Source organism: Eubalaena glacialis, chromosome 11 (genome assembly GCF_028564815.1).
Source record: "Eubalaena glacialis isolate mEubGla1 chromosome 11, mEubGla1.1.hap2.+ XY, whole genome shotgun sequence".
NCBI classification, from domain to species: Eukaryota; Metazoa; Chordata; class Mammalia; order Artiodactyla; family Balaenidae; genus Eubalaena; species Eubalaena glacialis.
In genome coordinates, this window is record NC_083726.1 from 109,411,061 (window position 1) to 109,438,686 (window position 27,626).

The 27,626-nt window shown below is 41.6% G+C and overlaps 1 protein-coding gene across 1 annotated transcript in view; it reads right to left on the reverse strand.

The window, feature by feature from the left end:
• Window positions 1-6,475: 6,475 nt before the first annotated feature.
• A2ML1 (alpha-2-macroglobulin like 1) overlaps window positions 6,476-27,626 on the reverse strand; it is a 41,835-nt gene continuing 20,684 nt past the window's right edge. The window contains exons 17-36 of the mRNA XM_061204729.1: window positions 27,460-27,550; window positions 26,680-26,791; window positions 25,833-26,061; window positions 25,539-25,665; window positions 24,289-24,410; window positions 23,673-23,724; window positions 23,226-23,309; window positions 21,645-21,821; window positions 21,406-21,487; window positions 20,889-21,045; window positions 18,180-18,254; window positions 17,837-17,999; window positions 16,021-16,235; window positions 13,054-13,269; window positions 12,544-12,671; window positions 12,276-12,366; window positions 11,904-11,972; window positions 7,710-7,812; window positions 7,235-7,276; window positions 6,476-6,712 (exon numbers count right to left, since the gene is read on the reverse strand). Coding sequence (XP_061060712.1) covers window positions 7,236-7,276; window positions 7,710-7,812; window positions 11,904-11,972; window positions 12,276-12,366; window positions 12,544-12,671; window positions 13,054-13,269; window positions 16,021-16,235; window positions 17,837-17,999; window positions 18,180-18,254; window positions 20,889-21,045; window positions 21,406-21,487; window positions 21,645-21,821; window positions 23,226-23,309; window positions 23,673-23,724; window positions 24,289-24,410; window positions 25,539-25,665; window positions 25,833-26,061; window positions 26,680-26,791; window positions 27,460-27,550 — 2,334 coding nt within the window. The 3' untranslated portion in view covers window positions 6,476-6,712; window position 7,235. The remainder of the gene's footprint in view (window positions 6,713-7,234; window positions 7,277-7,709; window positions 7,813-11,903; window positions 11,973-12,275; window positions 12,367-12,543; window positions 12,672-13,053; window positions 13,270-16,020; window positions 16,236-17,836; window positions 18,000-18,179; window positions 18,255-20,888; window positions 21,046-21,405; window positions 21,488-21,644; window positions 21,822-23,225; window positions 23,310-23,672; window positions 23,725-24,288; window positions 24,411-25,538; window positions 25,666-25,832; window positions 26,062-26,679; window positions 26,792-27,459; window positions 27,551-27,626) is intronic.

Here is a 27,626-nt window from a genome sequence, read left to right on the forward strand (position 1 = left end):
GGACCAGGGCTCGAACCCATGTCCCCTGCATTGGCAGGCGGATTCTTAACCACTGTGCCACCAGGGAAGTCCCCCAAATAAACTTTTATTTGCAGCCTCCTACATTATTTTATTGGTTGACAGTTGCTAATCACCTGACTTTAACATAGGAAGATTATCCTAGATTATCTGGATGAGCCCAATGTAATTATAAGAGCCCTTTAAAGTGTTAATGGAGAGGCAGAAGAGACAGGTTGAGAGATGTGATGGGACAAGGACGCATCCTGCCATTGCTGGCTTTGAAGGTGAAAGGGGACCATATGCTGAGCAATGCAGGAAGCCTCTAGAAGCTGGAAACAAACCAACAAAAAAGGAAATGGATTCTTCACTAGCGCATCCACAAAAGCCTCCTGATAGCACCTTGGTTTTCACCCAGTGAGATGCATGTCAGACTTCTGATCTACAGAACTGTAAGATAATAAATTTGTGTTGTTTTCAACCACTAAGCTTGTGGCACATTGTTACAGCAGCAATAGAAAGTGAACACAGAAGCTAACCGGTATTTCAAAAAACAGAAGCTAATCTTAACACCTTTTCTGCTGCCTAAAGTCCAGCCAGCTGCCAACTTCTTTACTCCTTTGTTTGCTAACAACTGGAGAAGTTATTGTATCACATGCTTGGGCTAATCAATGAGAAAGTGCTCAGGAATCATTTTGAGTGGCAGCTTTTCAGTTCTGTGAAAACGCCATTCAAGTGTAATTTTCAAAAAGGTAGAATCATAACTCTCATACAAAAATAAAATGAACATGTGTCAAAGATTTCATATCACTTGTTAATTAATGAAAGAACCAGTGAGGTACTAAAATCAGTTAAAAGTGCATTCGAGAAGCTGGATGTTTAGCGGCAATTTAATAAAGGTATGTTAGAGAAGATTGCTGAGTTGAATAGAAAATTGGTGAATGTCATATTCGACCATGACCCATAACCTTAAGGATTATCTTTTCCACTACTGGAGAGGAACTGTTTGCAGGTTTGAGTTAACCTCTGCCTCTTCAGGGTTGTAAAATAACTCAGTCAATAGGAAATCAATGCAAGGCACAAGCCCAGCACTAAACTGAAAGGACACCTAGGAACCTCTTCCCTCTATTTCTAATTTTCGGATCATTTTTTTGACAACTATAAATCCGAGTAAAGAAACTGTCAGAGTTGGCAAAGTCAGGGAGAACAGATCTCCCCATCCAAGCTCCCTGCCTGAGTTTTCCTTCCTGACTGCATTCTAGAGACATGGACGGCAGACCACCAGCAATTCCAGCAAACCTGTTCTTCCCTCAGACTTCCTCAGCTTAGAAAATGGCAATCCCAGATGTCAAGACAAAGACATGTTGGAATCATCCTTAACTCTTTTCTGTAGTTTATACCCTACATCTAAGTCCTCCATATATCGAGTATTCAACAAAAAATAGTTTGAGGACCTACTATAAGACAGTCACTTTTTTCTCTCATGCATGTCCATCAGTAGACAAAACAGGCAAGAATTCTTACCTTCATGGAGCTTGCATTCTAGTGGGGGAGAAGAACAGTAAACAAATAAAATCTAAAATCTATGGAATGTTAATGATGGCAAGTGCAATAGAGGAAAATTTTTAAATGGAAAAGCGTTGGGGGAATTTGGGTATAGGGCTAGAATTTAAATACGGTTGTCAGGAAAGACCTCACAGAGAAGACGGTACTTGAGAAGAGAGATGAAGGGAAGAGAGGCAGCCATGTGTATATTTGCTCCAGGCAGAGGGATCATGTGCCAGTGCGTTAGAGGAACCATGCGGTTCAGGGCACGATACTCCAAAATATGACATCTTGGCATATTGAATATTTTAAGCTGAAGGCGGAAACAAGAAGGTCAGCAGAAAACAAGAAGGAAACAGCAGAAACAAGAAGGTCAGAGTGAACTTCTCCCTGCCCTTCTCCCTTGAAACAAGTTATAAACCCTCATTTGAGAAGCGCTCTCCCTATACTGTACCTGGAGGAAAGGAACATCCTTACCTCTGAAGCCAGGGATGCCAAGAAGGGGCCGAACAAACAGGTCTTGCTGAGTTCCTCCCAGTTTTCAACATTTCCCTCATACCCTTTGACCTGTCAGATTTCTCCCTGACTGTCCACTCTTCATCAAACCTAGCATAAAAATATGTGGGTTTAGCCATTTCTACAGGTCTTCATTTCCTTATGAAGGCTCCCTAGTCACATCAAAACTATATTAAATAAATGTGTATGCTTTTCTTCTGTTAATCTGTCAGTTTAACTTTCAGACCCAGCCAGGAACCTCAAGAGGATCAAGGAAACTTTCCCTCCCCTACAGGAAGAGCAAGCGCAGTGTGTCTGGACCAGAGTGAGACAGGAAGAGAGGAGAGGGAGATGAGGTCAGAGGTGTAAAGAAGTGTGGGAGTGCCAAGGGAGGACTGGAGGAGGGAGGGAGGAAGCAAGTAATGATTATAAAACCTGACATCAGCTTTTACTCTGGCTGAGAAATGTTGGGAGGATTTGAGTAGAGGAGTAATATGATCTGATTTACATTTTTAACAGGATCGCTCTGGCTGCTGTGATAAGAACAGGCATGAGAGACAAGGATGGGGACCAGTCAGGAAGCATCTGCAGTAGAGTGGAGTGATAACAGTGGAAGAGGTGAGAAGTGGTCAGGTACTGGATATATTTTGAAGCTAGGGCCAATAGGATTTACTGACATAATGGATGTGGGATGTGAGAAAAAAGAAAGAAAACAAAGGTACCTCCAAGGATTGGGGCCTAAGAATAGACCTTAGAGGTTATTCTATAAGAGGCTGCGTAGAGCTGCCATATTCTTCTTTAACAATTGCATAGTATTCCCTTGTGTAGCTATGTTGAATGGGCATCTTTGTTATATAATATAGATACATTGATAAACATTTTTGTTATTTGTAGTATTTTACAGCCACAATATTCTTAAACATGTATCAATACACATAGATGCAAGCATAACTGTAAAATGAATTCCTTAAAGTGTAATTGTTAGGTCAAAATATGTGCATGTTTTATATTTCAGTAACTATTGCAAAATTGCTGTCCATAGAGGTTGTACTCTTATATTTTGTTAAGTGGGTAAATTAATGCTGGAAGCCAGAATTAGAGATAATCCTGGGTCTCCTTATAGAGATGAGTCAGGGCAAGGATGGCATGTGAAAATGTCATCTCATTCATGGTATAGTAGAAAAACGATTTAAAAACCTCAGTTTTAGATGACTTCTTATCTAAGCCTTGTAATTTTATAGTTGTCTTTTTCTATCTTTTTAATTTTTTTCTCTTTCTCTCCACCTTTCTAACCCTCCATGCACACTCCCACCAATCCACTTACCTCCACACACACACAGAAAACATGTCTCCTGTGGACACTTGTTAACTAAAGTTAAGCTATACCTCCCACAAAAAGATGATGTATTATCAATAGAATACACACGTTTGATAGGTTTTTTTTTTGTTTTTTGGCCACATCACACGGCTTGTGAGATCTTAGTTCCCTGACCAGGGATCGAACCTGGGCCCCTGGCCGTGGAAGCATGGAGTCCTAACCACTGGACCACTGGGGAATTCCTTGATAGTTTTTTCCCCCCCAGTATTTATTTATTTATTTATTTATTTGGCTGCACTGGGTCTTAGTTGCGGCACATGGGATCGTTTAATTGCAGCGTGTGGAATCTAGTTCCCTGACCAGGGATCGAGCCTGGGCCCCCCGCATTGGGAGTGCAGAGTCTTAACCACGGGACCACCAGGGAAGTCCCTAGAATAATCTTTCTAAAAAGCAATTCGTGACCTAACCTCTCTCTACTTACGCACAGACACACACACAGACACAGACACACACACAAACACACACACATCATCCAGGAGTACATTGAACTACTCTGGGGAAATACCAGCCTTCTTCCACCTCTTTGCCTTTCACACATAGATCACTTTGCCCAAACTTGCTCCCTCTTTTTCCAGTTGTTGCTCATCCAGCTCAGGGACCAACCTGGAGAAGCCTTTCCTGACCACCCCATCACCTCAGTCTGGGAAGGTACCTCTCCTATGTACTCCCATAGCTTTATGTACTTTTTTCTATCATTATTTTTTTGTCTCACTATATCATGACTGTTGATTTGGTTTTTTTCTCACTCCAATAGTCTGTGAGCTCCTTGAGGATAGAAACCTTTTTTTTTTTTAAATAAATTTATTTATTTTATTTATTTGTTTTTGGCTGCGTTGGGTCTTTGTTGTTGCACGAGGGCTTTCTCTAGTTGCGGTGAGCGGGAGTTACTCTTCGTTGCAGTGCGTGGGCTTCTCATTGCGGTGGCTTCTCTTGTTGTGGAGCACAGGCTCTAGGCGCGCGGGCTTCAGTAGTTGTGGCTCACGGGCCTAGTTGCTCCGCGGAACGTGGCATCTTCCCGGAACAGGGCTCGAACCCATGTCCCCTGCATTGGCAAGTAGATTCTTAACCACTGTACCACCAGGGAAGTCCCAGAAACCTTACTTTATTTATCTCTGTATTCCCAGGCCTGGCAAAGTACCTGGCATACAATAAATGCCTGTATTGAATACTTAACTATAAATACTAGAACACTAAGTGTCACTTTAATGCTAAACACTACTTAAACCTTAAAATCACCTTGCTTCTCAAATATGCACAAACGTTTATATTTCAGTAAGTTGAAGAATGTAAATTTTCTCATGAACATTCCTTTTTTCAGTGTAGTTGATAATATTAAATCATAAGATATTCTTTCAACCCCAAAGACACAAGAATAGTTTTTGTAATCATTTGATATGTTTTTTTGGCCAGATATAACTTCTTAAATCTTGAGGACCACCACCTCCTTCCATTGCAAAAAAAATGGGAAGTTTTGGCAGGAGCTACAGACCCAAAAGTACAGGGGGGTGGGGCTTTCACTGTGTGGGAGGAGCGTTCATGACTGCTCTCTTTTCTCTAGAGTTCTCTGTTCTCTTCCCATCATACCGAAGGGTAAGGCAGGCTTAGGGATGACCTCCTTTGGGTATGTTCCCCATCTTCTCTCACTTTGGGAACTCCTAAGAGGAGCAGGGCAAAGTCTAGGGTGGAGGAGGTAAGGAACAAATAGTTTATGCAAGCGTGGCCTTGGGTGTAGGGAAATATCTACATCATGGACTTACTTTTCCCTGACTCTTCTGGTCAGAGTTTCTGATCTAAGAAGAGCAAGATCAGTGTGTGGACATCCAAAGTAAAAGGGTGTAATTACCTAGAGCATCTTCTCTGTTTAAATATCACTTATCGCTCCCCAACCCCCATCCCATTGCCTCCAAACTTGTTTCCAAAACAAAAGCATTGCCCCAAGGAAGAGTTTACACCATGATAGGTATCCCAAGTGGGAAAAGGCTGGGGGGATCAGGCCGGAGAAAAGCAGAGATGATAGGGAATTGTGGCCAGCCACTTTTCTTGTTATCAATCACTGCTTGCCCCGCAGTGACAGACTGACTGAACACAGTCCCTTAGTTAGGATTCTCTTTGGACCTCTCTCTGAATACTTGACTCGATTCTTTGCGAAGTCTGGGTCAAAAGGTTTAAGGAAGAAGCCAAATCGTGAGTTTTTGTTAAAGAATAACCATATCTTTAAACAGAACCTTTGGTAACCACAGAAATATGCACAGAGTCGAGCACACAGATTTTCTTTTCAAAGAAAAGAAAAAAATCTTTTTAGTCTATTCCCAAAGACCTAAATTATATCTTCCCTTAGATTTAACCTCCAGGAAGACATTTTTATCTTCCCTGGAGCACTCTCTACCACCATCTCCTCTCTGGAGAGTCTCCTAAATGGCTCAACAGAATGGTTAAACCAATGACCCTACCCCAAGGAGCTTTCCCATATAATTCCTCCTTTGTGTGATGATTCCTAGCCCATCCTCCCCAGCCCTTTATTCCGGCACCTATGCATCTGTGAAGTCGTAGAAAGTAGCTGAGGTTCAGGCCTACCCATCTGTTACCCACTCATTAGTCAATCAGAGTGTTAAAGAGAAAAACCACAGGCCCAAAATGGTGTCACTTGTGCTAAAGCCCCTGATACCAAACCTAGATTTAATACCTGACCTAACTGCCATTTCCACCTTCCCCAGGAATGTAATCTTAATCAACTAGTCTGGAGTTTTCCAGTCAGCACCAACAAGGTCATCTGCCACGTGGGCCTTCTCCATCCCCCAGAGGAAGAAGAGGCAATCTATGCCATAAAACCCTTGCCATTCCCTCCCCATCAGTCCCCCAAAAAAGATGCCGTGGCCTAAAAAAAATTCTTTCTTTTCTTTTGCTAAGAGCTCCTTTGCCCTACCCTTCTTTATATAAACACCTTCAATTTTGTACAACCCCTTGGAGCACCCTTCTGGTTGCTAGAAGAAATGCTGCTCAATTCATAAATCACCTAATAGAGCCCATTCGATCTTCAATTTTATTTGGTTGCTTTTTTTTTTTTTGGCCGTACCACGTAGCATGTGGGATCTTAGTTCTTTGACCAGGAATTGAACACACACCCCCTGCAGTGGAAGCGTGGAGTCTTAACCACTGGACTGCCAGGGAAGTCCTGCATTTTGTTTTTTAACAAGAGAAACCAAATTGTTTGATTGAACGGGTTCTGCTTTAAGAGACAGAAGAATGCTGTCCAGTAATGTCGTGGAGAATTCATTTAGTCTCTTTCCATCTTCTATCCTGGAGGGAAAAAACAAAGACAGAAGACATCATGATACACAGAAAGTCTTCACAATTATAGAGGAGTTTTTTCCTGACTAGTAAAAAAAAAAAATCTCACAAAACACACGATGGGATTATTAGAGTGTTATCTCAGGGAAGTAGAATCGGGTAATCTGTACTTTTGTCTTAGTATTTTTATATAAAAAGATATATAATGTAATAATTAGGAAAATTTTCAGCCAAAAAAAGAAAATACTGTTTTTAAAAATCACACAGAACCCCTCATACAAATGCCGCTATTAACTTTTTCTGATGTGAACTGTGGAGATGATTATTCTCTCTTCAAGAGTTTAGGACATATTGTACAACAACTATACCTCAGTTTTTTTTAATAAAAGAGTTCAGGACAAAAAAGTAAAGTCCACTTTATCAAAAATAAGCTTCCGAAAGATAATACCCTTAACTCAGAAGAATGTCTCCTTAACTTCTGAATACTGCCACCCTACCCCAAAAGCCCAGCCTTCTTTCTTCTGGGCTTACCTCATTCACAGGGATCAGAATACTGAATTGTTGCCTGTTCATCTGTAAAATTAAATGACATATATTATTATATTGCAGGCCTAATACATTCAGAGAAAAAATACTACATAAAAGTTACTGCTTTAACCCTCTACAAAAGATTTCTACAGGTTATGAGCACATTCAGAATTACAGCAAGTTTCCAAGGACTAATATTTGCACACTTGTAGTAAATTAGTCATTGCAGCAAAAATATTAAGAATAGTTAGTCTTTAGAGAACATCGTTCTTTCAGTCTATGGACCACGTTGTATAAAATATGTCTAGTGCAGAAGACTTTTTTAAGTGGCATATAATTGATTTAAAATGCTTTAGGAGATCAGATAATGTAATTATGTGCACTTGGCTTGGAAAGGAGTATCCATAAAATTAAGAAAGATATCATGAAGAATGAGGTAGAAGTATGTTGCGAGATGCAGATAAATCTTGGCCATCACCTGGTAGGTAGTAGTCATAGACTTTGATGGTTGATGGTTTGAGGTTGGTGACCAACAGGCTTTGGCTGATGGTGAAGGTATAGGTCTGAGTCTTCTTACTAAGCTGTGGGGAAGACAGACAAACATCACATTAAAACAAAAGTGAAAATAACATCTCTGTCAGGTGGAGGTTAAAAGACTCTTGCTGTCTTTACACAGATTTTCTGAAGCCCTTCTACCTCTGCTCTATGCCACTCCTAATATTGCCTCCTGCTGTCTTCCTGGCTTTTTCTTCTTAGCATCTTACCGCTTCCTGGTCCTTCTGTAAAATGGGTTTGTTCTTGGTCTACTCTAACCCGTGGCTCCTCCACTAAATTAAGTGAAGTGGCCAAAGGAACGGAGGCTTCCACTTCACTCCAACACCTGTATGCTCCCGATCGCCTTTCTCTCTTCATTCAGGTCTCTGATCAAATGACGTCTCCTCAGAGAGGCCTTTCCTGACCACCTTACTTTATCTATTTATGGTTTTATGACTTTTTTGACGTGGACCATTTTTAAAGTCTTTATTGAATTTGTTACAATATTGCTTCTGGGTTTTTTTCTGTTTTGGTTTTTTGGCCGCGGCATGTTGGATCTTAGCTCCCCCGACCAGGGATGGAACCCGCACCCCCTGCATTGGAAGGCGGAGTCTTAACCACTGGACCTCCAGGGAAGTCCCCTGACCACATTACTTTAAAACAATCACATCCTGGCCTAGCCCCACCACACTCCTGCGTAGTACTGATTACTACTAAAATTATTCCTGAATATGTGTGTGTGTGTGCACATATATATGTACTTTTAAAATTTGCATATTGCTTGTCTCTCCATTAGAATATCAAATCCATGAGGGCAGGGGTCACGTCTACTGTTTTTACTGCTGCATCTCTATCACGTCGAAGAGTATCTGGCATATATTGGTGGCTCAATAAATATTTGTTGAATAAGTGAATAAATGGAGAGTTCAAAACAATTGCATAAATTAATCTAATATAAAAAGAAAATAAGATTTATGTTGTAAATTTATGTATTTATTTACTTTTATTTTATTTTTGCTGCACAGCGTGGCTTGCAGGATCTTAGTTTCCCAACCAGGGATCAAACCTGTGACCCCTGCAGTGGAGGAGTGGAGTCCTAACCACTGGACCGCCAGGGAAGTCCCTATGTTGTAAATTTAAATAGGAAGTTAGAAACACCTAATTGGAAGATATTTCCAAAGAGATTTCTTTAGGTACAGTGCTTCTAAAAGCATGGTCCAGGAACTCTCAGGGATCCTTAAGACTGTATCTGGCAGCCTATGAGATCAGAACTCTTTTTGGAATAATACTAAGACGTTATTTGCCTTTTTCACTCTCATTCTCTTTCATTGTACTAGTGTAAGGGAGCTACCTGATGTGTGATATTGCAACAGATTGAATGCAGAAGCAGATGGGAGAATTTCACTCTCTTTGATTAAGCTAAATATTAAAGCAAAAACATAAAACAATCTGCTATTCTCAATTTTTTTGTTTTGGGAAATACATTTTTCATAAAATATTATATTAAAATGTAGTGAGTTTATTTTTGTTGTTTTTAAATGACAAGAAATATTTTAATATTTTTCTCAGTTTTAATTTCTAAAAAGTTAAATGTCAGTAGATGTAACCCACATCACCACAAGCTCTTTGAGGTCATTTAAGAGTAGAAAGGTCCTGGAAAAAAATCTTTGGAACCACTGTTCTCGTTGATCATTTAGTTACCATAAAGATTTAAAGTAAATGACTAATATAAACCAAAAGAAAGCTGGGATAGCAGCCTTAATATCTGACCAAATAGAATCTAAGGCAAAAAAAAAAAAAAAGTGCATGTGTACGTAGAAATCTAAAGCAGAGAAATATATATATATATACACACACACACACACACATATATAATTAGTGTAAAAGAAGCACAGTGTATACTAATAAAAGGAAAACTGAAAAAGATATGTTCATAACATATACATACCTAAATATATAGTTGAAAAATATATCAAGAAACAACTGACAGAATTGCATAGATAAATGGATAAAGGACAAATCAATAATTGTAATTAGAAATTTTAACAAGCCCTTTTCCAAAACTGATAGATTGAGCAGAAAAATAAGCAGAGTTAACAAAGACATGAACAACAGAAATAATCATCTTGGACTTTTAGATCTAGATCAAATCCATACCCAAGAGAAAGGGAATGGACATTCTTTTGGAGCACACAATGAACATTTCCAAAAAAGACCATATATTAGGTCACAAAAGAAACTTCTATGCATTTCAGAGGCTCACTATCATGATCTCAGACCATAATGCAATAAAATTAGAAATTAGTAACAAAAAGATGGCTTTAAATATCCCATGAATTTCCCCAAAAATTAAGATATAGAACTAAATGGTAATAAAAACAATGCTTGTCAAAAATTGTGGGACAAAGACAGAATATACTTAGAGGGAAATTTATAGTTCATATTCATCAGAAAATAAGAAAGACTAAAAATAAACAAATCGGCATTCAACTTAAGAAGTTAGACAAAGAATAACAAAAAATGTCCTTTCCCCTTCCCTTCAGCCCAAAATAAAGAAAAGAAATAATGAAGAAAGTAATGAAACAGACCCCCCCAAACCAAGCAAGCAAATAACAAAAAACAACAGAGAAGAGGAATAAAACCAAGAATAACTTGTTAAATGTGAATCAGGTTGTCCTCTGGTGATGCTGATCAAGACAAAAGGGGAGAAGATACATAGAAAAAGGAAATAGTCACAGATATAATCATGACGGTTGGCTTTTAGACCATTCGACTTGATGTCTCAGATTAGAAGCTGACAAAGCTGGCTGGATACACTGACCGGCCCGCCACTGCAGTCTCAGGAATGGTGTCATGGAAATTAGAATCCCCAGGTGCTACTCCCAGCTTGGACACTGACAAACAGGATGACTTGACAAGCACACTCACTCTATCAATTCAGCCTCAGCCTCCTTACGTAGAAGGAGGGGTGCCGTGTGAGACTCAAAGAAGGTGTGTATGAAAGCATCATGAACTTTGCAAAATGTTTAAACAACTACAATATCATGATTTCAGGGTTTTTCCTGATACGCTAACCAGAGTTGTCTCAAAAGAAACTGTACAGGACTTACCCTAAAGAGCCACCCCCTGGCAGATAAGAAAACTACAGTTAGATGAATTAGTTGGTGTGGGAGCGGAAAACCTTACTAACAACAGTAAATTTTAATTGGAGATAGTCTTGTCTGTCAGTTATATAATAATGCCACCTTTCTTCCTTGTGCTAAATAGAGTATGATGAAATAAGCATCGTAAGTTTTATAATACTACTAGTCCTTGAGAACTCCTTATTTGGTTGAAATGAAAAGTTACATACAATGTCTAATGAAAATTAATTAACATTAACATTACATTATAAAATAATAATAATAATTGCTAATGTTTATTGAGGGTTTACTCCATACCAGGTACAATTCCAAATATTTTTTCATGTCTTAAATCACTTAATTCTTTCAACCACTCTGTGAGATAGGTAACTATTTTTACCACTACCTACCCTCATTCTACAGATGAGGAAACAATCATCCAACAATTGCAGCCAATGTTAGAACCAGGATTTTAACCCAAGCACTCTGGCATCAGAGCCTCAGCTATTAACCACTCTGTTATTCTCCAGAGCTGTCATGTTGCATGTGGGTATTAAGCACTTGAAATGTGGCCAGTCAGAAGTGAGATGTGCTGTCGGTGTAAAACACGTACTGGATTTCAAAGATGTAGTAAGGAAAAAAAAAAATGTAGATACCTCATTCACACTTGTGTATGTTAATTACATGGTGAAATAAAAAAACATTTTGGGTATATAAAATTGAATAAAATATATAATTAAATTAATTTTATCTGTTTCTCTTTAATTTTTTTAATGTGGCTACTAGAAATTTTTAAAGAACACAGATGGCTCCCATTTTGTATCTGTTAGATAGCGCTGTCCTGGAGATGCAAAGGGGTATGTTATGGTACACCAGTAGAGTTCATCTCGTGGTTGTGAACTCCATCTCCCAGGTTCCTCGTCCTCGTGTGTGTGACACTAGTACATGTACATTAGAAGGGAAGTTGAAAAGACACATAAGCGATCAAGCTCTTTGGTTCGGTTCCTGATCCCTACCTCTTCCAAGTAGATGTTGAGTGTGTCAGGTCCAGATTCAACCTTCTTCACCAGTGGTTGCTGGAGAAGCTGAATAAGAAAGGAGAAAAGAAAGGAGACTGAGAGCCAGAGCCTTCCCTATCCCCTAGAGTAATCTTCCAAAGCTCTGCCATGGTTGCAAAAACAATATATACTGTGGAAAAGGTAAGAAAAAGGAACCAAGACTATAACAGGTTCCATATCATATATCCGGTGCACCTTTGTAGCCCATTTAGATAATACAATCATGAGTTGTATGTATAAACCATGATGCCCATTTCACCAGCTTTTTAATGATAATTAAAAGCTATAATAATAAGCCCCCCTCAGAGATAGAAAACAGAAGCAACTTACCAACTGTTTGGTGCCTTCCATGGGCCTGAACCCGGAAAGCATCTTTACTTCCACAATAACCATGTTGGAAGAGCTGCGACTCCCCACATAACTGAGGGCAGAAAGAAGCAAACCTGTGTGAGTCCATTATCTTCCCTCTTGGGACACTGTGCATCTGCAACACACACACACACACACACACACTCTCTCTCTCTCTCTCTCTCCCTCTCTCTCTCCAGCTCAGCTTCCATGGTCTAGGTGCCCCCCACTGCACCTCCGCTGTCCTCACCTGGTATGGATGGTCAGAGCCAAGGATCGAGGTGAAGTACGTTGCTCACACCGGGCTTTCGCTATTTCCACACTAAGACTAAAGGCCTCCACACTTATAGGAGGCGGAATATTATATCTCAGCACCGTCTAGTTGGAGGAAACAGATAACCAGATCAGAGTTGGGAAGGATTTTAAAGATTGTTCTGTTTGATAGATAACTAATGAGAACCGACTGTACAGCACAGGAAACACTACTCAGTGCTCTGTGATGACCTAAATGGGAAGGAAATCCAAGGGAGAGGGGATAGATGTATACATGTGGCTGATTCACTTTGCTGTACAGCAGAGAGTAACACAACATTGTAAAGCAACTTTACTCCAATAAAAAAGAAATAAAAAATAAAAAGAGGGTACGGTTCGAATGACTTTCCTTGCAAATAAGGTAGATGAGAGAAGGTTCTACTAGAGGCAGAGATGCCCTCAGACTCTCCTTCCCAACGCACACTAGTCCTCCTGGAGCCCTGCTTACCTGCACAGAGACACAGCCCTGGCCTGAGGCCTCCAAGGTGTACACCCCGGGGATATCGGGCAGAGGCTCCTGCTGAAACACCAACCGGTTGGCAGCTTGAATGTTGAAAGTGTGCTGGAAATTCTGAGCGGATTTTACAGCCAGGTTGACTTCCTCAGACGGCACATAGACAGTAGTGGCATACTTGGCAAGAGCTTGGAGAGCAACTACAGTATCCTGAGGAAAACAATCAGGCATCAGGCATATGCTTACTGTTTTGTGGGCCATTGGAACTAACCTCCAACAACCCTGTAACCTACACACCTGATTGTTGTTCACTAGCTTGGATGATACCTCCTCTAAGTATCTAAGAACCACATTCACCAATGCTGGGGAAGCTAACGTAGAAATCATAATATCTTACCTGCATAGAAAATCACCATCAAGTCATTCTTGAACACTCACGGGTCGTTAGGCTAATTTCATATATTTATATTCAGCAATGAAACCTAGCTTCAGAACGGGCTATTATTAGAAGTAAGTGGATCGAAGAGAATCCAAAAAAGAGTATATATATATATCTATACGTATAACTGATTCACTTTGCTGTACAGCTGAAACTAATGCAACATTGTAAAGCAACTATACTCCAAATTTTTTTTAATTGGTAAAAAAAAAAACCAAAAACAAAAAGTGAGTGGATCACTGCTCAATATATATTTTGCAATTTCCTTATTTGGGGAAGAAACAGCAGTAACTTGATAACCCTAAAAATTGCATGCTCTTCAAAGTTATTTAATTGCATAATGATCTTCTGTGGCACAGGGTATCAGGGGATCCTTGGAAAACCCCTCCTTGAAGGACAAAGCTTCTTAGCCATTATGACATGTGACAATCTTTTCTTCATCTGGGAATAAGACAGATAAACCGTTTCTAAGAGAGCATGGCATCACGTAAAAAGTGTGAGCCTTTCCTTTCTGAAAACATGATTTATATAAATTACAACCGGAGGAAAGAAAAAAAGAATGAGATATTCTGCAAAATTGTCATATCTCACTCTGTGTTATGGAATTTCTGTATGCTCGAAACTTTGTCAAATATCTACTGCAGAATAAAGGAACCCCACTTCTCCCTATCCCAAACAAAAAAGAACACTCATATTTAGACATCACACTGTCATATAAAGATAGGAAGACAGGTATCAACCCAGGGGAAGCTGTGAACAAGTTATATCTGTGCAGCTTGGCCATCTACAAACAACTTTTTGTCTATGCTCTGTGACCTGGAGCCCAGGAGGGCTTTCTTTATTCCTTGGACATGTGGAGACAATTCAAGGAATGGGACCTCACCATCACCTAAAAACCAAAGTGGGTGATATGTGACTTCTTGTAATAGCCAAGGATTTTATTGAAAAGCAACTCTGGCATATATCTGTCACGGAGAATTCTAAACATTCCATCCTCTGCTTTCTAAAATTATATATTATAATTATTTAGGGCTCAGCAAGAAGAAGGAAATCTTTCCTGATCTTTGGCCAAGAATTTCCCTGAAACAAGGAAACATAGTACCATATTACTTTTTAAAATTCCAATTAAGTCATTGCCATATGCAAGGTCTTAACATCATCTCTTAACATCTACACCAGGCACTCCATCTATTAAAATCTGTTCATTCTTCCAGGTCTACTTTACATGTTACATCCTCAGTGAAACTGGCCCTAATTTCAACAAGTCATACCATAATTGCTATGAGAACAAAAAATGTGTTTTCTTGTTTACCTCTGTATCATCAGTGACGTGGAAAGAGTAGGGATTTAATACTATTTACAGAACAAATGAATTAATGGCTATTCTCTCTGTGATCATCTAAGATGATTTTTATGACATTATTTGAATTTATCATACAATTCCACCTCCTTTTTTCCCTACTGCCACCCCACCAATTCGATTTCTCTTTACCCCTAACCTAGACAAATGAAATAGTCTCCTGATCTCTTCAAATCCAGTGTCTCTCTCCTCTAAATCATCCCATATCCAAGGGACAGATTAATCTTTCTGAAACAAAGTTTAAAAAAATTAATGGCTCCTCAGAATTAGGCAGAAACTGAGTCTGACATGCAAGGCCTTTCATAATATGAAGCTACCTTACCTTTTCAACTAAGTCCCTTTATGCTTCAGCTAAACCAGTTTTCCCAACAGCCATTCTACGGTTTTGCAAATGGGTGTCTCTGCTCAGACTATTCCCCCTTCCTTTCAATAGTTGCCTAAAATTTTTACGTGTCCCTTTAGATCTCCCTCAAGTGCCATTCCCCTGTGAAGACTTTTCTTACCCCTCAAGCTGATATGAGGTCTCTCTCCCTCTTGAAATTCAATATTTTGTACGTTTTGTATCTTTGTGAAGACTTTTCTTATCCCTGTGAAGACTTTTCTTATCCCTCAAGCTGATATGAGGTCGCTCTCCCTCTTGAAATTCAATATTTTGTAACTTTTGTATCTTTGTTCTGTAACCAGATCCTGCTATGTAATATATACAACTTTTCCTAGCTTTCTTTCTAGGTTGTAAACTTTTTAAAGACTCTATCTTACCAGCTTTCCAATACCTGAAATAGGAGGTATACCCGTAAAATCTTGCTTTGATGCTTACAGACCCCATAACCGGCTTTCTAGTTTGTGACTATGTAAATCTAGCCATAATTATACATGTCTTCTTTACATGTAGAACATAGATTTCATGATGTTTCATACTCTGCAAAGAGACTTAAATGCATAGAGTACTATTTATGTGCTCAAATGACCTAATTTTATGAACCCTTCTATATATTTTTCGCATGATTTTCTCCCTTTCTATAGAGTGATTAGTCCCTGGACCTAGAGGGCAAGGGCGATAGTTTTTCCTCTCTCTCCACACGAGATCTAATCCTAGTTTTTCCTCTCTCTCCACATGGGATCTAACCCTACCTGATGAGTGGCAGGAGAGCAGGCTACTTACCTGAGTGGAGGAGAACCCTCCATATGCATTTTGCTGCTTGATCAACCAAGCCACTATGCCAGTGGCCTTGTTTATCTCATTTTGAGTCAAGTTGGCTTTGCTGAGCCAGGTCAACAACACATATGCCGTAAGTTCCACATCTACAGCCTCAGGCTCAGACCAAGGGCTGGCACCCAATGACGGAGTAGGTTTGTGGCTCCAGTGAAAGGACGTTCCTATGGAGAAAAACACATACTTAGGAAAGTCTTAGAAGGAAATGACTTTCCCATATTCACTTTGTAAACGCTACACCTTAAACCAGAGAAAGTACCAACCAAAAATTAATCGTGAGTTAGAAAAAAATATTTCTCAAATCTTCTGATTTATTGGCCACCATGTCTATGCAAGGATGTGTGTGTGTGTGTGTACACCCGCACATAATTCCCCAGGGTAAAGCTGGGAGCATCAATAAATGCCTCCAGCAATGATATCAGAACCTCCCTTGTTAATTTATAAATTCTTATGTTAATGGAGATAGGTAAGTAGAAACTTCTTTTAAGAATTTTATGTGTTTGGGGTCTTTTTTTTTTTTTTTGGCTTACAAAATTTTATTAATTTTCAGCATTTATTTTCCTTAATCAAAGGTCTAACGTTTTAAGAAGAATAAAAATGGCAGAACATGCATAAGAACTCTGAGAAACCATAGAAGAAATGCTAATGAGGGCGAGCAAATAAAATATGAGACCAAGTCCCGACTCTATGACAGCCACAATGGCAGGTAACTCGAAGACAAAGAACAGCAAGTAGAAATGAGAAGAGTGGAAGCTAGAAGTCTAACTAAATATAAGGTTAGAGATAATAAATACATAGCCCACAGGAGGCAATCTAAGTGGAAGAACAAAAGAAAACATGTCAGCCTGCAATGCAAGGTAATGGAGAAGAGTTAATCACATTAAACTGATGTACACCTGAGCAGATATAACTCCACCCACTGTCTGAGATCCCCATTCCACGACTAGAGCTGCTTATACACAGGCCAAAAAACTACCCAGAGCCCATATGAGAAGACAACTCGGCAATGACATTCGTATAAATGAAAGCTGAGATTAAATTTCTGCCTGGAAGTATAATTTTAAATAAACAGCTAGGTAAATAAAATTCATTAATATTGTATTTACAAGATCTGTTAGAATATCGAATACTTTTTTTTTTTTTTTTTTTTTGGCCACACCACGTCACTTGCGGGATCTTAGTTCCCCGGCTGGAGATTGAACCTCTACCCTCAGCAATGAAAGCGCCGAGTCCTAACCCCTGGACCGCCAGGGAATTCCCAGAATATCAAATATTATTCTAAATACATCCAAAAGTTTGAAAAGGACCTTGAGAAATCTCCAAGTTCAAGTCGTACCCCATCAAACGCCATGATTTTACACCAAAGAATTGTTAAATATCTGCAAAAGGGTGGTTCTCCAATGCCAATACGTTTTCTGACTAGTTTCTACCATCTATTTTCTCTTCATGTTAAAAATATAACATGCCTTTGAGGACTTTCAGGGGCTCTCCTGTAAAACTGTTAACAATGATTTTATGACTTAACTTTTACTAAAATGAATCCTAGAATTGAATATATGTGGGACTATGGAGACTAGGGAAATTTTTCACATATTTTCACAATTTCAAAAACCTCCTGGGATTTCCCTGGCGGTCCAGTGGTTAGGACTCAGCGTTTTCACTGCGGTGGGCCCAGGTTCAATCCCACAAGCCACATAGCATGGCCAAAAATAAATAAATAAAATAAAAACAAGAAAGCAAAAAATTCCTAACATGGCCAACATACCTGAGATGATAGCCTGTCGATCTAGCTTTTCAAGAAGAGTGTTTCTGATGTCCATTTTCCCAGCCAGAGTGAAAGTATAAGCTAGTAGGGCCTGTGTGTAGGGGTTGGTGGTGGAGGAGATGGAATGACTGAGACACTGCAGACCCTGGCTCACCATCGGGTCCTAAAAAGTGAAGATGAAGAACTGAATTTATAAGGCATTCCTTTTAAAAGGGGCAGTGATAAGGAAATCATCATATCCTCTTTTGAGTTTAAAAGGCTGGCTAGGGACAAAAATAGGTGACTTTCTCTAGAAACAGGCATGATCAGGAGAGTGTCAAGGGGAGGAGCTAGAGAAACTCACATCTGTGGTCTTTCCCATCTCCAGCAATGCAGCCGTGATGTAGGCAGTCAAGGAGACCTCGTCATCAACTCCACCCTGGATGGAAACGGAGACAGGAAGTCAGGGCAGCAGCCAGCACATGAAGAATTGCATGCACATTGCAAAAATGTGTCCCCTCTGAACGGATGAATTATTATTATTATTTTTTAAAAAGCGCTCCTGGGACCTCCCTGGTGGTCCAGTGGTTAAGACTCCGAGCTCCCAACGCAGGGGGCCCAGGTTCCATCCCTGGTCAGGGAACTGGATCCCTCATGCCTCAACTAAAGATGCCGCACGCGGCAACAAAGATCCTGAGTGCCGTAACTAAGACCCGGCACAGGCAAATAAATAAATAAATATTAAAAAAAAAAAAAAAAAAGCGCTCCTTTCCACAGGCTGACCACAGCCCCAAGCCTCCAGGACACACAGTGGAGGGGAAAACTGGCTGGACTTCAATAACTGCACAGCCTTATACAGTAACCTGCAAGAAGTAACATGAGGTCTTCAGCTCTGAGTGGGTATTTAGGAAACCCAAGATAAGGTGTTAGGAAGGATAACAGGTTTTTTAAAAAGTGGGGTGGGGGGAGTTGGGATAAGGAGAAAATCTCTTATTCTCAGATTTTTTACTGAATCTGAGCCTCCCCCAAATGGACGTTCCCCTCGAGTGGCATAAAGCCCAGCTTCTTCTCCAGAGGAGAATAGGTAACACCTTCTCTGATTAATGCCTTTCACAGAAGGATATTAGCAATTTTTTAAAAATATATGTAATCTAAATTACTATCTTTGTTCTATAGATAAGAGTACAAACACTTAAAATGGTTAAATAGTTTGTTCAAGAGTACACAACTGTGGGCCTCCCTGGTGGCACAGTGGTTAAGAATCCGCCTGCCAATGCAGGGGACAAGGGTTCAAGCCCTGGTCCGGGAAGATCCCACATGTCGCGGAGCAACATAAGCCCGTGCGCCACAACTACTGAGCCTGCACTCTAGAGCCCGCGAGCCACAACTACTGAGCCCACGAGCCACAACTACTGAAGCCATGCACCTTAGAGCCCGTGCTCCGCAACAAGAGAAGCCACCGCAACGAGAAGCCTGCACACCACAACAAAGAGCAGCCCCCGCTCGCCACAACTAGAGAAAAGCCCGCGCGCAGCAACGAAGACCCAACGCAGTCAACAAAATAAAATAATAAAATAAATAAATTTATTTTTAAAAAAAATACACAACTAATAAGCTGGGTTTAACTCTGGAGCTCCCGGTAAGGACCGAACCACCAAGCTTGACAACATAAATGATGGGTTTCTTGAGAGACTGGCTGGCTCTGGTAAGACAGGAGGAAGAAAAACCTCTAGGATCTTGTTCTAGTCACGTCCTGGCTTGTACTACTCCCCCATATGGGGGACACTGGGAAGATCCTGCATAAGGAACACTAATGAATCATATAGAGATTTGGTTTTCAATGCTCAAGATTTTTTTTTAATTGAATTTTTTTTTTTTTTCGGCTGCAACGCACGGCATGCGGGATCTTAGTTCCCAGACCAGGGATTGAACCCATGCCCCCTGCAGTGGAAGCGCAGAGTCCTAACCACTGGACCTCCAGGGAAGGCCCAGTGCTCAAGATTTTTAATCCAGGTCCTGGAATAGCAATAATGATTCCTCTAGGAAAGTTGGTACAGTCTTTCTCTCACTCGGTCTGTTCTGAATTGAACAAGCTGCCCGAACCCCGACACCTTGCCCTGTGTTGGGAAAGGTCAGGCAGTGCAGTGAATGGGCGAGAACAGTGCCTCTGGAGTCCAAGTGCTGTGGTTCAAATTATAGTCCTGCCGCCCACTAGCATTCACCTCAGGCAATTTACTTAACCCCTGCACCTAGTTTCTTCATCTGTAAAATGGAATTAATAATGATATGCCAGTGCTTAGCATGTTGATTTGTTGTAAACATTAAATATTAATATCAGATAGAGTACTTAGTGCCTGCCAGAGAGTAAACCCCTTACAAAAGACACTGAGCTGTCTAGGAGTCCCCACCAGAGGAAATGGCTTTGCTTCAGACTTAGGGAAATAGGAAAAGGCTCAGAGATCTTCTAGTCCAGTGGTTCTCAAACTTTAGCAAGTATCAGGGTCACCCAGAGGGCTTGTTAAAACACAATTGCTGCCCTTACTCCCAGAGTTCCTCAGAGTAGGTCTGGGGTGAGAGCTGGAATTTGTATTTCTTTTTTTTTTTTAAGATTTTTTTGATTTTTTTAAAAAAGATTTTTAAAGTCTTTATTGAATTTGTTACAATATTGCTTCTGTTTTATGTTTTGTTTTTTTAGCCGCAAGGCATGTGGGATCTTAGGTCCCCGACCAGGGATAGAACCCATACCCGCTGCATTGGAAGGCGAAGTCTTAAACACTTGGACCACCAGGGAAGTCCCTGGAATTTGCATTTCAAACAAGTTCTCAGGTGGTGCCGATGCTGCTGATCTAGGGACCATACTTTGAGAACCATATTCTAGTACATATTCTCATTTTACAGATGTGGAAGCTGAATGCTCAGACGGGTTAAGAATATTGACCAAGGTCACCCAGAGCCAGGCCTGAGACCTGAAGAACCGACTCTCAGGCCGGTGCTCTCTTGATTCTGCTCACTCAGAGGTGCGAGTTCCTCCCAGACACAGTAGTGGGCTGTGGGCCCCTGGGCAGGTCCGCACCTTCATAGCTGTGTGCAAGAGCTCTCCCACGTTGGCATAGCAGCCATTGGAGAGCTGGTTTCCTGCCATCCACCTGAGAGCATCCTGGATGTTGTTGTCATCAATGAAGATGAGTTCCTGAGCCTGGCCAAAGCATTTGGTGACAAAGGCTGTCAGCCTGTATGGGTAAAGAGGGAAATGTGGCATGACGGTGGATTTCCAGGGGAGGGTGCAATAGTTCTACAGTTTATTCTGTTGAATGGTTCCAGAAGGGGAGTTGAGGAAACATAATGCCATAGGAAGCTTGGAAAAGGGAGGCATTAATTGGCATTCATGGGGACAAGAGCTGGGAGGTACAAGGTCAGAGAGAAGGGTAAGGGGCTTGACCATACATGAAGCTGAAATAAACAGTATTAAAGTGGTAGAGGATAGAAAGCAAGAAGGAATGGGGTTAAGGGGAGAGGTAGAGGAATAATTCCAGAGGGTTCAGGAATTATGCTCTGGGGTACAGAACTCATGGGGAACTGGGCAACATTACCATGTGTTTCCACTTTCATCGTCCTCCCCAAAGGCACTGTAGGAGCCGGTGCTGTGTTTGTACATCAGCTCCCTCTGGTACCCTGGGAAGCCAGATGTGGTTTTAGATGACAGTGATAACTTCAAAAAACACCCCCATGGCCTTCAAGGATGAGGGACACTTCAGGGGCTGAACTTCCCTGAGTCTTATCACCGATCATAGGCGCTAGACAAGGTGTCCAAGAGTGAACACCAACTCACCCAGCTCCAGGAAACCCACTGCTCGAGACTCGATTTCCTCAGTCAGCATCCCTGTCGTCTGCAGGTATTGGAAGACGTAAATGATGGGAGCGAACAAGACCATGTTCTGCTCCCCACAGCCACGTGGCATCTGCACCAGACTGTCTAGGTTCTTCAGGGCTGTGCCCATGATGTCCCCTGGGATCCAAAAGGAGAGGGAAGGAAGGTGGTGGCAGAAGAAGGAACCCTTAAGAGTTATTATCATACATTTAACAAACACGTATTCACTATCATTTAGGGAGTCTCTACTCTGTGACCTGGGGGGCAAGAGTCTCCACCTCGAAGAGCCCATAGTCAGGGGGGGCAAACAGTTACAATACATTGCAATGCTAATTTATTATAAGCAAGTATAACATATATAATATCGGGTATGTACAAGGTGCTGGAGTACACAGAGAGGTATGTAGGCCACCTGAGGGCGTTCATGGCTTTCAAGAAGCTGATGAGGTTTGTAATAAAACCTGCAATGCTTAGCCTCAATCTCTAAGTGCCTCCACTGCATATAAATACATCACCCTCCAAATCACCAAGTCTCTCCCAAGCACACACACACTCCTGATACGCTTTTCCTCGTTATGTCTCTTGACCCCTCCATATACTTCACAAGCCAGTAAGCCTGACATAAGTGACTCATGAACATCTGCATTTTAGTCACTGAGTTCAATTCAAATGTGCAAATATGTACTGAAAGTCAACTGCAGGAACTGTACTAAGAACAAAAATGAAAAAGACATGGCCCTTGTCCTCAGGGATCCCTCAATGCAGTGTGGAAGACACACAGAGACAGTGAGCTATAATACAGTGAGGTGAGTGCTATTCCAGAGGTATGAATCAAATACAGCCAAAATGGAGACATTTTAACCTGGAAGGGATCTGGGTAGGGGGTTAGAGTACAGAAAGAACCTAACATGTATAGGCCTTCTACTATGGGCTAGATATTGTGCTGGGAAATTTATTATATTTAATCTTTACACCAATCCTGAAAGGTAGGTTATTATCACTGTCTTACAGAAGGGAAAAGAAGGATCGAATTGTTCATTAACTTATCCAAGGTCACATGGCTATTAAATGGCAGAACTGGGATCCTAAGCCAGTTCGATACAACTTTCAAGCTCATGTTTTTCTATTTGCTCCCTCTCCTTGCCTAAAGAAGTGGCATGTCCTATGTAAATATGGTTGAATCTTCCCAAAACTGTATTCAAATATATGAAGTCCTCATTTTTAAATGGTTCCTGCAAACATTTCGTCTCCCCTCCACCCAATTTATAGACCTAAACCTAAATACATATCAAGCTTCAACGACCTTTAACTTCCTCCTGCCCAGACTCTTTTCTGTTTTTAACCAGAGTATACATCTGTCTAATCCCATCTGCACTGCACAGGCTGTATTTGCCCACTTTGTAAAATAAGCTCTTCTTCCTTCATCACTTCTAATCTACCATACCTTCCTCCAGATAGGGCCATAGGCCTCAACCCATGCCACACCTTGGCAGCCTCTGGCCCCATTTTTCCTTCTGGAGCCAAGAATCTCTGGTTGCTTACCCAGAACAGTAACATAAGCCTTGGCTGAATCAGGAACAACATCCACAGGGACCTCCAGGGAGATGGATTCTGAAGCCACTTTTCCTATGAGGGGCAGAGAAAAGGTAAAACAATAAAAGGTGGAAATAGTGGGGGTTCTCACGCCCAAACCACAGAAAAACTATGCCATAATCCAGGGTTTTCTGTACCCAGTGCTTTCCGTGGGTTGGAGGTAGATTTTTTTACCCTATTCACAGTGGTCTTTGCTGAAAATAAATTCCAGCGAGAGCCATAATTGTGCTGTACATTTTCTCTTCTTCATCCTGCCTTTCAGCTACTTGGCCCCATTGGGAATGGCACCCCTAGACTCTCCTATTTCTTCTTGTCCTGTATATTCCTCCTTTTGCCTAAGAAGATCTCCTGTTGCTAAGGGAATTCTCACACCAACCCCTCTCTGTGTTCACCCACCTTTGGAGCACAGCAGTGAGCTGTGTGTCTTCTCCACAAGGACTCCTTCCGGCTGACATGGAGAGAGACAAGGATGGGTGAAAAAACATAGATGAGTATCAGGGCAGGTGGCACTGAAGGAATAGGAAGGGGAAGGGAAATGGGGAGAAGAGGCCCTGCCTGTGCTCCAGGGCTTCACTCAGAACTGGAGAGAACAGAGCTTCTCTTTGACATTCAGAAGGACTCCATTTCAACCCAGGGAGGGGCCTCTCAGTAAAATTCTTTCTGGGCTAGAGCTAAGGATAAGTTTAGGAAACTTCTAAGAGACAGGATTGACAATGGGGTTCATGATGACAGGAAGCAGCGAATGATGACATTAGGGATTTTCTTAGGAGAACCTAACATTCATTGAGTGTCTACAAAGTAACAGCTACTGTATTAGGTACTTCCATAGACCATCAGTATGGGTTAAGCAAGTAGTTAAGGGCAGAAGGGGGTCAGGGAAGGATAAAGGTGAGCTGCCTGATTGGAGTTGGAGTAAGACTGCTGCAAGACACTGACGTGGTTAGACACACACTGAACATCCCTGGCTTGGTTGCTGCCTCTACCTCTGAAGCTAGGCCTGCAGAAAACTCACCTTGACCAGAACTGGTTTGATGAGTGTGTCACTCTGGCCCTTTTCTGGAACAAACCCCTTCTGGTCCCCACAGAGTTCATTGCTGTCCAGAATCTTAGTGCTCACAGTGAAGTTTACATGACCTGAGAAGAAAGACGGCAAAAGGAAGACATCAGCCCTATTGGCAGAGGTACCAATGAGGTCTCTTCCCCTCTAGATTAGTGCTTCTTAAACTTAATGGCATACAAATCACCTGCGGCTCTTTTCTGTTACAATACAAACTCTATTTCAGTAGATCTGAGGTGGAGCCCACATTCTGCGGTAGGTGGCCTCTAAGGGACCCCAGTGATCCCTGCCTCCTGATATTTACACTGTTGTGTAATCCCCTCTTCTTGCCTGTGGGCTGGATTTAGTGATTCGCTTCTAATGGAGAGGCTAGGGCAGAAGCAATGAGATGTCACGGCTGAGCTTAGGTTATAAAAAACACTGCAGCTTCTGTCTCAGGTGCACTCTTCCTCTCAAGCCACGAACTCTGGAGGAAGCCAGCTGTCATGTCATGAGGCAGCCCAGTGGGGAGATTCATGTGATGGGAAACTGAAGGAGGCCACTAGCCAACACCTGAGGCCAAGAACTGCAGCCTTCAGTCTAACAGTCCATGAGGATCAAAGGCTTTGGAATGAGCTTGGACGTGGGTTCTCTCCTGGGCAAGTCTTTGGATGAGAACACAGCCCTGGCTGAACTTCATGAGAGACCTTGGGCAAGAGGCATCCAGCTACACTGCACAAATTACTGACCCACAGAAACTGTGTGATAATAAATGTTTGTTCTTTTAAGCTGCTAAATTTTAGGGTAATTTGTTAAGCAGCAGTAGATAACTAATACACCCAAAGACTGTACTTTGAGTTGCAAGGACTTAATCCAAGAGCAAATGACATCTCATAGGATTATTGTGATGATTAAATGAGTTAATTCATGTAAAACAGTTAGGACAGTGCCTGGCCCATAGTAAGTATTTGACTAGTAACATATCTCTTGTCCTGGTGTAAATATTAAAATCTCCCTCTTTCACTCTCAAAATAGTCCAGTGTGGATAATGTTTTGGTCATCTATCAAAGAATATTCGCTTATTTTTTTATAACATAGAATTAGGAGGGAGAAAAATAGAGGCAAATACAAAGAGGAAAGAGAAAACAAAGCAAATACAGTAGAGGAAAGGGTAGAGTTCTCAGTCTCTGTGCTTTCCTTGCCCATCTGCCACTTCCTTCTCTTACCCAGTTTGACAGCTGTGATATTCCAGTGATAGGATTTTGATTCATCAGCACAGAGACAGCTGGAGGCCTGAGAGTCTGTCCCTGGTTCCACCTGGTACTCCTCTGATTTAGCCAGCTTAGTCTGAACCTGAAGAGGATATTTGAGTGATAAAGGGTCGGAGTAAAGGAGACAATACACAGAGGTTTAGGAAAATATGGGGGCAGAGACACCGACATCTCATTTCTTTCTCGGGGAAAATTGGTATGCTTCCAGTTTAGGGACTGACACCTGCTTCTTGCATCCCCAGCTCTTACCCTGATGCACTCCTTCAGATAATTGAAGATGGTGGCAGTAAGACGAAAGGATTCTCCACGAACTACCGAGTAAGGGAGAGTCAGATCAACAAAGAATGGCTTGAAGGCAGTCAGTCCAACAGTGGGTGAAAGACCAAAGCCTCTGGACTGGGAAGTGCAAAAAGTCATGGCCTTCCATGTGGTGATGGTATCAGGAACTGTGACGTGGACAGACTCCTTCCCTGAGTTACTGTGAGAATACAAGAACCCAGGTGAAGCAGACAGCAGGAGAAAGGCATTTGGGAATTAAGCTACAAATCTGTCTGCAGAAGTGAATATTTCGTTGCTGTTGTGCGTGGGGGAAAAAGCAAAAAGGCAATCGAAATGGTGGCCCACATGAATCTCAGAGTGTGAATCTTCGAGTGAGGATGTACAAGTATGGGAGAAGGGGGGGTGTCTGAGGATGTGAGGAGAGGGAGTATGTGTGGGTGGGCATCTGTGTGCAAACATATCTGTAAGAGAGCCCAGTGCCCTCTGAATCGGTGAGAATATGCCTTCTTAGGGTTTGTCAAAACGAGTGGGTAAGCAGTGGGCAAGAACCAAACTCATGTCAAGATGTGCCTTTCCGTTTGCGTGGCCCTGCAGTGAGCATGCACTGTCTGCACTGAGCAAATGTGAAGACGTGTGAATTTGTTTTGAGTGATTGTATACAACTGTTTAAGAATCCAGGGAAAGAAACACGTGCTCATATCCCCATTAAACCTTCTTGGCTTGAGACTTAGGTTCATTAGAAATTATCTGAGTCTGAGTTCTCTGCTGAATCTACACTGTATATATAATTTTGTTATACCTTTTAGGCATCACTTACCCAACAGGAAACAGATCCCAGAGCCAAGTCTCCGGGAAGTACTGGCGAACCTGAGAATCCTCTGGCTCAATTGAAGTTCTCATGAAAGTCACTTCAGGAGTGTCATAGATTTCTAAGGAGACCAAGAACAAGGGAAAAAGCAGAAGACTCATGTCATGTGATAAACTGAAGTGGAGAGAAAACCAGCAAGAAATTCAGAGGGAAGCAGAGAACATCCAGTCTGAGATGAGGACAACTAGTGAGCCTGCGCTCTAGAGCCCGAGAGCCACAACTACGGAGCCCTCGTGCCACAACTACGGAGCCCTCGTGCCACAACTAATGGAGCCTGCACGCCTAGAGCCCATGCTCCGCAACAAGAGAAGCCACCTCAACGAAGAGTAGCCCCCGCTCGCCGCAAATAGAGAAAGCCCATGAGCAGCAATGAAGACCCAACGCAGCCAAAAATAAAAAGATAAATAAATTAATTAGTTTTTTTGAAAAAAAGAGAGAGATGAGGAGGAAGGACCACTGAGGAACTGACTGGTCATGAGACTATCAGGGGAAATGACAGACACAGACGTCTGGCCAGGGAATGAGTAGATAAGGGCTTCAGGCTTCAAAAGCCCTCCCCAGAGACAGAGAGAGAGTGAGATCCTAGGGAAACTGCCTTCATCTATAACCCACAATCCATTATCATTCTGGCTACTGGCTCAGTGCAAGAATAGGAGGCAAAGAGGGAGCTTTCAGAGTTCCATGATGCTAAATATCTCAGTGAATCTGCAAGCCACAGAGGCAGCTTACCTCCCATTGCAGTGCTGTATTCTGAAATTTCGTAACTGCACTCTATTGGCTTCTTGACTTTGGCGTTGGACAGTATTTTCAGGCCCACCTCCTGATAGGCACCAAAGGAACCAGAGAATGAAGAGTTAAGGGGGTCCTCTCCCTTACTACAAGGGCTACAGCCTAGA